The following is an 11,438-nucleotide window of genomic DNA, read 5'->3' as shown; positions in this document are numbered from 1 at the left end:
ATTGTATTATAGACCCCCTAATAGTCAGGGGAAATTGAGAAACAAACTTGTAAGGAGATCTCAGCTATCTGTAAGAATAATAGTGTGGTTGTGGTAGGGGATTTTAACTTTCCAAACATAGACTGGGATACTGCCATAGTGTTAAGGATTTAGATGGAGAGGAATTTGTTAAGTGTGTACAAGACAACTTTCTGATTCAGTATGTGGATGTACCTACTACAGAAGGTGCAAAACTTGACCTACTCTTGGAAAATAAGACAGGGCAAGTGACTGAGGTGTCAATGGGGGAGCACTTTGGGGTGAGCGACCATAATTCTATTAAATTTAAAATAATGATGGAAAAGGATTGACCAGATCTAAAAGTTGAAGTTATAAATTGGAGAAAGGCCAATTTTGACTGTATTAGGCAAGAACTTTCGAAAGCTGATTGGGGGCAGATTTTCGCAGGTAAAGGGACAGCTGGAAAATGGGAAGCCTTCAGAAGTGAGATAACAAGAATCCAGAGAAAGTATATTCCTCTTATGAAAGGAAAGGCTGGTAGGTATAGGGAAGGCTGGGTGACTAAAGAAGTTGAGGGTTTGGTTAAGAAAAAGAAGGAAGCATATGTCAGGTATAGACAGGATAGATCGAGTGAATCCTTCAGAAGAGTATAAAGGAAGTAAGAGTATACTTAATAGGGAAATCAGGAGGGCAAAAAAGGAGACATGAGATAGCTTTGGCAAATAGAATTAAGGAGAATCCAAAAGGTTTTTACAAATATATTAAGGACAAAAGGGTAGCTAGGGAGAGAATAGGGCCCCTCAAAGATCAGCAAGGCGGCCTTTGTGTGGAGCCGTTGAAAATGGGGGAGATGCTAAATGAGAATTTTGCATCAGTATTTACTTTGGAAAAGGATATGAAAGGTATAGACTGTAGGGAAATAGATGGTGACATCTTGCAAAATGTCCATATTACAGAGGAGGAAGTGCTGGGTGTCTTGAAACGGTTAAAGGCGGATAAATCCCCTCATTGTTGATACTTCTTGTTACCTTATAGAGCCTGAGGTTGCGTTCTCTGGCACGTAAAAAGTTAAGTGGCGATTTGTTCAAAATGTTTTCAAGATACAAAGGGCAGCAGATAAGGTACGTTGACAACAGTTTGCTAGTGAAGGCGTCTAGGATTGTGGACATAGCGTGATAATTTCAGCTGCAACTTTCCAAAGCGAAGTTTTAAAGTTTAAACACAAATTGTGTTTGAAATGTGAAAATTCTCACTACAAAAGGACAGGTAAATAGTTGAAATTGATAACTTGTTATCCAATGAAATTGAGGGAGATGCAAATGTGCCAGGAGTGGCAGATCAGGCTCAAGGGGCTAAATAGCCAAATCATGTTCCTCTGTTTCGAACTACTGGCAACATTGCAATTTTTGGAAACTAATAAGCAGTGTCATGTTTAAAATGTTGTTGTTGTGTGCAGTCAAATTTTATTTTCAATGGGAAGCACCTTTAAAGTTGTTTAAAGTACTTTCTTTTCACTTCTCTCCCAGGATGTCCCTGTGCATGTGAGCAGTTTGACAGGAACACTCCTCACAGCCATCAATTTTTTTAAAAAAGTGATGTTTAGAGTTTAACTGTCATAACTCAATTCTGCGAGAAGTATGTACCTGTATTCACTATATACACTTAGAATGTCCACACAACTATACCTCGTCATATATCTCAAATTAAGACACTGTGCAGCTCTTGTGTTCCTTGGCCCTCTCTACCTCTGTAGCTCCGCCAGTTCTATAGCCCCCGAGAATATCACATTCTTCAAATTGAGGCATATTGTGCAGCCTGATTTCCTACACTCCACTCTTGGTGACTATGCCGTCAGCTGTTCATGCTCGAAACTTTGAAATTCTGCCCCAATCTTCCCTGTCTCTGTACCTAGCTCTCCTCCTTCTAGCTGCTCCTTAAAGCCTAGACCATGTTTTTGGCCACCTGTACTAATAACTGCTTAAATGGTTCAGTGTCAAGTTTTGACTGCACTCCAGTAAAGTGCCATGGGATTTTAACCTCCTGTCGAAGACACTTTATAAACACAAGTTCCTCTGGCTTTGGCAAATCCCCTGAATGTAATGGACGAGTTTTGTGGAACTGACATTTGCCGAGATCTACATTTGCCTCAAGCTGGTCACATCCTTGCTATTCAGCCTCAGGTTCACAGTCCCAGTCCAGGTAAGACTTTATGTCGTTTTGAGACACTATCTTCAGAATAAGATTCTAAAGTGTTCTGCCTGCTCATTTACCAGAACGTCTCTGTGCATAAAGCTCCATAACACTCCATTTATCTGCACTGATATTTTCTATAGGAATTATAGAAGATTTAATGACTGTGAACAATGCATTGGTATGAACTGAAGTGTTTATTTTATTCCAGACTGTGGAATTTTCTTATCTCTCAATTCTCACCTATGACTGCCTGTAATAAAAATGGTATTTTATGGTTGTACCATAGAATGATTCAGAAGGAGATCAGTCAGCCCATTAAATACTGGCTCAATGCTGGAAGTGTTCCAAGCGCCTGCTCTTTCTCAATAGCCGCTGTCACTGTTTCACTTCAAATAGTTAGCCAACTCTCTTCTGAATGCTACCATTGAATCTGCTTCCACCAGTCTTTCAAGCAATGCATTCTGGATCATAACAACCTGCTACATAAAATAACCCCTCTTTTTCTTGCTCTAATCACTTTAACTCCATGTCCCTAGTTATCAAAGCTTTAGCCACTGGAAAAAGATGTCCCCTTATTTCTTGCATCAAAACAGTTTAGAATTTGAATAGCTCAGTCAACTCACTTCTTAATTATCAAAATCAACTTCTCCAAGCCTCTCCACACAACTGAAAGCCCACTTCACTGCTACCATCCAGATAAATTTCTTCTGTACCTGTTCCAAGGTCCTGAAATGTTTCTCCAAGCGTGGAACCCAAAACTGGACACAATACTCCAGCCGAAGTGTATCCATTGTTCAAAGTTTGTGAGAAGATTTGTAGCTCGGGTGCTCGTTGTTGTGGTTCTGTTGCCGAGCTGGGAATTTGTGTTGCAGACGTTTCGTCCCCTGTCTAGGTGACCTCCTCAGTACTTGGGAGTCTCCTGTGAAGTGCTTCTGTGTTGTTTCCTCCAGCATTTATAGTGGTTTGTCTCTGCCGCTTCCGGTTGTCAGTTCCAGCTGTCCGTTGCAGTGGCCGGTATATTGGGTCCAGGTCGATGTGCTTATTGATTGAATCTGTGGATGAATGCCATGCCTCTAGGAATTCCCTGGCTGTTCTCTGTTTGGCTTGTCCTATAATAGTAGTGCTGTCCCAGTCAAACTCATGTTGCTTGTCATCTGAATGTGTGGCTACTTAGGATAGCTGGTCGTGTCGTTTCGTGGCTAGTTGGTGTTCATGGATGCGGACTGTTAGCTGTCTTCCTGTTTGTCCTATGTAGTGTTTTGCGCAGTCCTTGCATGGGATTTTGTACACTTCATTGGTTTTGCTCATGCTGGGTTTTGGGACCTTCGTCCTGGTGAGTTGTTGTCTGAGAGTGGCTGTTGGTTTGTGTGCTGTTATGAGTCCTAGTGGTTGCAGTAGTCTGGCTGTCAGTTCAGAAATGCTCTTGATGTATGGTAGTGTGGCTAGTCCTTTGGGTTGCAGCATGTCCTCATTCCGTTGTCTCTCCCTTAGGCATCTGTTGATGAAATTGCGGGGGTATCTGTTTTTGGCGAATACATTGTATAGGTGTTCTTCTTCCTCTTTTTGCAGTTCTGGTGTACTGCAGTGTGTTGTGGCCCTTTTGAATAGTGTCTTGATGCAACTTATTTTGTGTGTGTTGGGGTGGTTGCTTTTGTAGTTCAGGACTTGGTCTGTGTGTGTGGCTTTCCTGTATACCTTTGTGGTGAATTCTCCGTTTGGTGTTCTCTGTACCATCACGTCTAGGAATGGGAGTTGGTTATCCTTTTCTTCCTGGGTAAAAACAATGACTGCCGATGCTGGAAACCAGATTCTGGATTAGTGGTGCTGGAAGAGCACAGCATCCGAGGAGCAGTAAAATCGACATTTCGGGCAAAAGCTCTTTGGATTCCTGTGAGTGTGGCGTTGATGATCCGGTGTGTGTTCTCTATTTCTGTGTTTTTAATGATTACAGAAGTGTCATCCACATATCTGACCCAGAGTTTGGGTTGAATTTGCAGTAAGACTGTTTGTTCTAAACTTTGCATTACCGCTTCTGCTATGAGTCCAGAGATGGGTGAGCCCATGGGTGTGCCGTTGATTTGTTCATATATTTGGTTGTTGAATGTGAAGTGTGTTGTGAGGCACAGGTCCAGTAGTTTGAGTATGCCATCTTTGTTGATAGGTTCACCGTCCTGTTGTCTGTTCTGTATGTCCAGCAGGTTGGCTATTGTTTCTCTGGCTAGGGTTTTGTCGATAGAGGTGAACAGTGCTGTTACATTGAATGAGACCATAGTATCTTCCTTGTCTATGTGTATATTTCTGATGATGTCCAAGAATTCCTGTGTTGACTGTATAGAGTGTCTGGATCCGCTGATCAGGTGTTTCAGTTTCTGCTGTAGTTCTTTAGCCAGTTTGTGTGATGGTGTCCCTGGTAGCGATACTATGGGTCTGAATGGGATGTCTGGTTTGTGCACTTTAGGTAGTCCATAGAATCTGGGGGTGTTGTTGCTTTCAGGTTTCATTCTCTGTAGGTCAAACCTGGTTATCTGTCGGTTTTTTTTGTAGGTTCCTCAGTGTGTTGTTTATCCTATTGGTGAGCTGTGGGGTGGGGTCAAACTCCCTCTTTTGGTAGGTGTTGGTATCTGCAAGTAGTTGTTGCGCTTTTTGGATGTACTCTGCTTTGTCCAGGATGACCGTCATTCTGCCTTTGTCTGCTGGTAGTATGATTATGTTCTTATTGTTTCTTAGTGATTTTAGTGCTTCCCTCTCCTTGGTGTTGAGGTTATGTGTTTGTCTTTTCCTTGTTATCAGCGGTATGATACTTTGTCTCACTGTTTGTTGTGTCTCTTCTGTCAGTCCATTGTTCCTGAGTGTGCATTCTAGTGCTGCTAGGAAGTCTGCTGTCTTGGCATCCCTGTGGTTGTAGTTGCATCAAGACACTGTTCAAAAGGGCCACAACACACTGCAGTACACCAGAACTGCACAAAGAGGAAGAAGAACACCTATTCAATGTATTCGCCAAAAACGGATACCCCCGCAATTTCATCAACAGATGCCTAAGGGAGAGACAACGGAATGAGGACATGCCGCAACCCAAAGGACTAGCCACACTACCATACATCAGGAGCATTTCCGAACTGACAGCCAGACTACTATGACCACTAGGACTCATAAAAGCACACAAACCAACAGCCACTCTCAGACAACAACTCACCAGGACGAAGGACCTGATACCCAGCATGAGCAAAACCAATGTAGTGTCCAAAATCCCATGCAAGGACTGCACAAAACACTACATAGGACAAACAGGACAGTTAATGATCCGCATCCATGAACACCAACTAGCCACGAAACGACACGACCAGCTATCCTTAGTAGCCCCACACACAGATGACAAGCAACATGAGTTTGACTGGGACAACACTACTATTATAGGACAAGCCAAACAGAGAAAAGCCAACGAATTCCTAGAGGCATGGCACTCATCCACAGATTCAATCAATAAGCACATCGACCTGGACCCAATATGCCGGCCACTGCAGCGGACAGCTGGAACTGACAACCAGAAGTGGCAGATACAAATCACTACAAATGCCGGAGGAAAGATCACAGAAGCGCTTCACAGGAGGCTCCCAAGCACTGAGGATGTCACCTAGACAGGGGATGTATCCATTGTTTTATAAAGATTTGCATTACATCTTTTCTTTTATACACTGTGGCTCCATTAATCACATGAAGGGTCACACATGTTTGTTCTTTAATAGCCATCTCAACTTATTCTGCATCTTTTAAAGACTTTTAAACTTATACCCTACAGTCCCTCTGTCACTCCAGCCTTTTAAAAATTATGCCATTGATTTTATGTTAACCTCCCTATTTACAAAAGTCCTTTTTGATACCCTTTTATGCTGTTAATCTATTCTCACCCTCTCCCTTCTCTTCTTAACTTTTTATATCTCCTCTCTTCTGTCTACATCCCACTTGGTTCTCTAGCATCTTACAGTTGTCATACGCATCCCTTCTCCTTTTAATCTAGATACTTTTTATTATCCATTCCAACTTTACCACTATGAGAATGTATCTACTGTGTAGTGGAATCTGTGTCTTATTTTGTGACTCACTGTGTTTAATTACTGTTTTTTCTACCAGTTTTTGATCCCACTCTATCTGGGCAAGACCCATTTTAACACATCTATCTCTAGGCCTGATTGGCCTTATCATTTCCGTAATTATTTAAAGTCAGATTATGTAAAGATCACTTTTCCCCACATGCTCCCTAATTGAACAGTGCTCCAATTGCCAACAACTCATGTCCCAGATTTAGATCCAACATTTCTTTGTTCCTTGCTGAGTTAGAATTATACTGATTAAGAAGATTGTCTTGTGCTCATTTCAGAAATTCTTCTTGCTCTTGGTCTTGAGGTCCCGGAAAACTGGAGGGTAGCGAATATTGTGCCATTATTCAAGAAGGGTTGCAAGAACAAGCCTGGGAACTATAGACCAGTACGCTTAACATCTGTAAGTTACTTGAGAAGATACTGAGAAATAAGATATACATGCACTTGAAAAGACACAGTTTGCTTAGGAGTAGTCAACATGGCTTTGTGAGTGGGAGATCATGCCTCACAAATTTGTTAGAACTCTTTGAAGTGACCAGAAAGGTTGAGAGCAGGGCAGTAGGATGTAGTCTATATGAATTTCAGTACGGTCTCTGATAAACTTCCACATGGTAAGCTGCTCTGAAAGATTAGATTGTATGGAATCCAGGGGGAGCTGGCAAATTGGATACATAATTGGCTTGATGGTAGGAAGCAGAGGGTGATAGTGGAAGGATAGTGGAGGCCTGTGACTAGTGGAGTGCCTCAGGGGTTGGTGGCTGGGTCCATTACTGCTTGTTATCTGTATCAATGATTTGGATGAGAATGTACAAGGCATGATTCGTAAGTTTGCTGATGACACTAAAATAGGTGGGATTGTGGATAGTGAGGGAGATTATCAGAAATTGCAGCAGGACCTTGATCAGCTGGGGAAGTGGGCTGGGAAATGGCAAATGGAGTTTAATAGAGATAGGTGTGAGGTCTTGCATTTTGGAAAGTCAAATCAAGGTAGGAGTTTAATGGTGAACGGTAGGGCATTGAAGAATGTAGTGGAACAGAGGGATCTTGGAGTTCAGGTGCATGGTTCTCTGAAAGTAAAGTCACAGGCAGACAGGGCAGTGAAGGTGGCTTTTGACACACTGGCCTTCATCAGTCAGGGCATTGAGTATAAAAGTTGGGAAGTTACGTTGCAGTTATACAGGACATTGGTGAGGCCGCACTTGGATTACTGTGTTCAGTTTTGATCACTTTGTTATAGGAAGGACGTTATTAAACTGGAAAGATTGCAGAAGACACTTACAAGGATGTTGCCTGGACTCAATGGTCTGAGTTACAGGGAGAGGTTGTACAAACTAGGACTTTTTTCTTTAGAGCATAGCAGACTAAGGGGGACGTTATAGAGGTGTAGAAGATCATGAGAGGCATGGATAGGGTGAATGTACTCAGTCTTTTTCCCAGGATTGGGGAGTCAAGGACTAGAGGGCATCAGTTTAAGATTAGAGGGGAAAGAATAAAAGGAATCCTGAGGGGCAACGTTTTTACACAAGAGGGTGGTATGCAGATGGAATGAGCTGCCATTGGAAGTATACAGGGAAAGGAAAGATTTAGAAGGATATAGGCCAAATGCAGGGAAATGGGGTTAGCATGGATAGACATATTGGTCGGCATGGACCAGTGTGGGCGAAAGGGCCTGTTCCTGTGCTATAGGACTCTATGACTCTTTGTCCTATATAGTACATTGTTACTAACCCGATCTGGTTCAGGATAATTCAAGTCCCACATTATCACTATACTACAGTATTTGCACCTTTCTGTATATAGCAACCAATTTGCTCTTCCATTTCCCTTCCAGTATTTGCTGACAAGACAGTTTAGCATTGCTTTCACTGACGTGACAAATTCACTTCAAAACTACTGCTTAACTATTGAACGCTTTGGGATGTTTTCAGAATGTAATAGGCATGATATAAATGTAATTTTTTTTCACTTTACCCAGAGAATCTAAGCTGTAACATATTGTCACCAAAGTACTTAAGGCCTTTAATTTAACGAATTTCTATGACAGTTTGAATCATTGGGAGGTTGTTCCCTCCATGAACTGTCTTCTGTAAACGTTCACCTAATTTTTATCTTCCTGGTTGCACAATGTGAATGCAATGTTAGTAAAACATGACTTGGCTCGCACGGTCAGGCTGATCCATCCCACGCAGCCTAGTTGTTATTTACAGACTACACATTGCAAGTGGGCTGGGCTCTTTACTGGGAAAATGAAGTGGGAAACTGGGTTGTTCTGTGGGTCCTTCCTTGAACAGCTGCTTCCTCGATGTAAACGTTTCAAGCTGGTTTCAGCCAACATTAATTTGTTACTCCTCCTGTCTGTTAAATGCTTTCTTTTCCTGAGGCATTTGGGGGTGGGGATGGGATATTGCTGCATGCCTCTCATTTAGAATGCTGCAGATGAATCTGGATAATATTGAGGATGTTTCTGGTTTTATCACTGAAGCTGCACTGATGCTTACCAGCTTTGTATTGTAATCTGTAAACTCCAGACTCACTTGTATGTGCCACTCCTCACTGAGAGCGGAGAATTGCCCCCTTTTTAATTCATTCATTGTTATGAACTAGTAGTCTTGTGGATGAACACTTTACAATTAATTAGTTTGTTGATTCAGTCAACAACAATGCAAGGATGTATATCAGAATGCGGGGCCCAGATGTTTTGGGTTCAAGTCTCACCTCAGGATGTAACGGCCACGGAGGTGTGTCGCAACTTGATAAAAGAGGTTGATAAAAAATAATTTAGTTTATGTTTAGATTAGTATGTCTGAACGTCTCCCAATTTGACTTTGCTTCCATTAACGGTACAGGACATCCAGGCTCTTTGTCCAGGAAGAAAAGGTTGTAAAACTGGCTGCTCCATGTTTTGTCATGCTACTTCAGGGATAAGTCCGATTCCCTTTCATAGAGCCTTACCACACAAAAGGAGGTCCTGATGAAGGGCTTTTGCCAGAAACGTTGACTTTCCTGCTTCTCTGATGCTGCCTGACCTGCTGTGCTTTTCCAGCACCACACTCTTGACTCAGTACATCATGCCAATTCTAGCCCTTTGAAAGAACTGACTAATTCAGTTTTGCTGACTAATTCAGTCTTGGTCCGCCCACATTTAGGCCACGGTCAAGAAAACACAATCATGCCTCTACTTCCTCAGGAGGCGAAGGAACTTCAGCATGTCCATAAAGACTCTTGCCAATTTTTATAGATGCATCATAGAAAGCATTCTATCTGGATGCATCGTGGTTTGGTATAGCAACTGCTCTGCCCAGGACCATAAGAAACTGCAGAGAGATGTCAACACAACCCAGTCTATCATGCAAGCTAACTTTCCATCCATTGACTTCACCTATACTTTCCACTGCCTCAGGAAGACAGCCACCATAATCAAAGACCTTTCCCACCCTGCTTATAATCTCTTGCAACCTCTTCCAGGTAGAAAATACAAAAGCTTAATTGCACGTACCAACAGATTCAAGAGCAGTTTCCTCCCCGCTGTTATCAGACTTCCGAACATCCTCTCAAATTTTAATTTAATGTTGATATCGTACTTCGTGCACCTTCTCTGCAGCATTAACATTTGCCCTCTTCTATTACCCTTATGCATTTTGTATGGCCTGATCTGCCTTTTCTGCACGTAAAACAAAACCTTTCACCTTATCGAGGTACATGTGACAATAACAAATCAAATCAAAAATTACTCCATAATTTAGTCCTCCTCAAGGAGATAACTAACGATTCCAATACATTTCTGCTTTGACCACCTTAGCTCATTCCAGAATACAATAGTCCTCACTGCAAAAAAGTTTCCAGCTATTTCCCCTGTAAATCTTTTCTCAATTATTTTAAACTGATAACCTCTGGTTACTGCTCCGCATCGCAGAGGAAACATTCTGTCCATATTTGCTCTATTAAACCTTCTCATAATCTTGAATATCTCTGTTAAGTTTCACTTAATATTCTTTGCTAAAGGGGAACAATCCCATCTTCTCCACGTCGTTCAAGTCTTGTCATTCCTAACAACCTCCTCTGTATATTTTCTAAGCTGCTAGCAACCCTCCTACATTATGATATACAGAAGTTAACATCATCTTCCAGACTGAGACCATATCTGGGATTTGTAAAAGTTTAACAAGTTTATATTGTGCCCTTATTTATAAAGCCAAGTATGTCATACATTTCATAATTGCATTGTCAGTTCAGATTTGTAAATATGCATTCGATATAGTTCCATTTCGACAAAACTGTCCCCTGTGTCATTTCACCTAAAGTGTGTCACGTGAAGTATATCAGCATTAAGCTACATCAGCCAAGTGCCTTCTTCATTTACCAGTCTTTCTATGTTATCTCAAACTCCATGATCTTCATAGAATCCCTACAGTGTGAAAGCAGGCTATTCAGCTCATTGAGTCCACACCAATCCTTCACACAGCATCCCACCCAGACCAAACCCCCTACCCTATCCCTGTAACCCTGCATTTCCCATGGCTAATCCACCTCACCTACACATCTTTGTGGGTGGCACGGTGACACAGTGGTTAGCACTGCTGCCTCACAGCGCCAGAGACCCGGGTTCAATTCCCGCCTCAGGTGACTCTCTGTGTGGAGTTTGCACGTTCTCCCTGTGTCTGCGTGGGTTTCCTCCAGGTGCTACGGTTTCCTCCCACACTCCAAAAATGTGCAAGTTAGGTGAATTGGCCATGCTAAATTGCCCGTAGTGTTCAGGCATGTGTAGGTTAGGTGCATTAGTCAGGGGAAATATAGAGTAATATGGCTGGGAACAGATCTCAGTGGGATACTCTTTGGAGGGTCGGTGTGGACCTGTTGGGCTGAATGGCCTGTTTCCACAATGGAGGAATTCTATGATTTCTTGGTAACAAATTGAACCAAGACCCTGTTTTTCCACTCAGGTGGATATACAATATCCCCATCCACTCTTCAATGAAGACCAATTACTCCTGGTCAATATTTATTCTTCAATCAGCATTACTAAAACCGATTATTTGCTCATTATCACATTGTTCTGTGAAATTTGGCACCTGTCTTCCTTTCCTACAATAGTGACTACACTTCTGAAGTATTTCACTGCCTATAAAATGCTTTGGGATGTCCTGAGAT

At 42.1% G+C, this 11,438-nt stretch overlaps 1 protein-coding gene across 1 annotated transcript in view; it reads left to right on the top strand.

Annotated features, from left to right (window-relative positions):
* The first annotated feature begins 2,060 nt into the window (after positions 1-2,060).
* Positions 2,061-11,438, top strand: part of LOC140479119 (interleukin-20 receptor subunit beta-like) — a 75,377-nt gene continuing 65,999 nt past the window's right edge. The window contains exon 1 of the mRNA XM_072573059.1: positions 2,061-2,199. Within this exon, the coding sequence (XP_072429160.1) occupies positions 2,100-2,199 (100 nt within the window). The 5' untranslated portion in view covers positions 2,061-2,099. The remainder of the gene's footprint in view (positions 2,200-11,438) is intronic.

Source organism: Chiloscyllium punctatum, chromosome 6 (genome assembly GCF_047496795.1).
Source record: "Chiloscyllium punctatum isolate Juve2018m chromosome 6, sChiPun1.3, whole genome shotgun sequence".
Taxonomy (NCBI): domain Eukaryota; kingdom Metazoa; phylum Chordata; class Chondrichthyes; order Orectolobiformes; family Hemiscylliidae; genus Chiloscyllium; species Chiloscyllium punctatum.
This window is presented reverse-complemented; position numbering and strand designations above follow the sequence as displayed.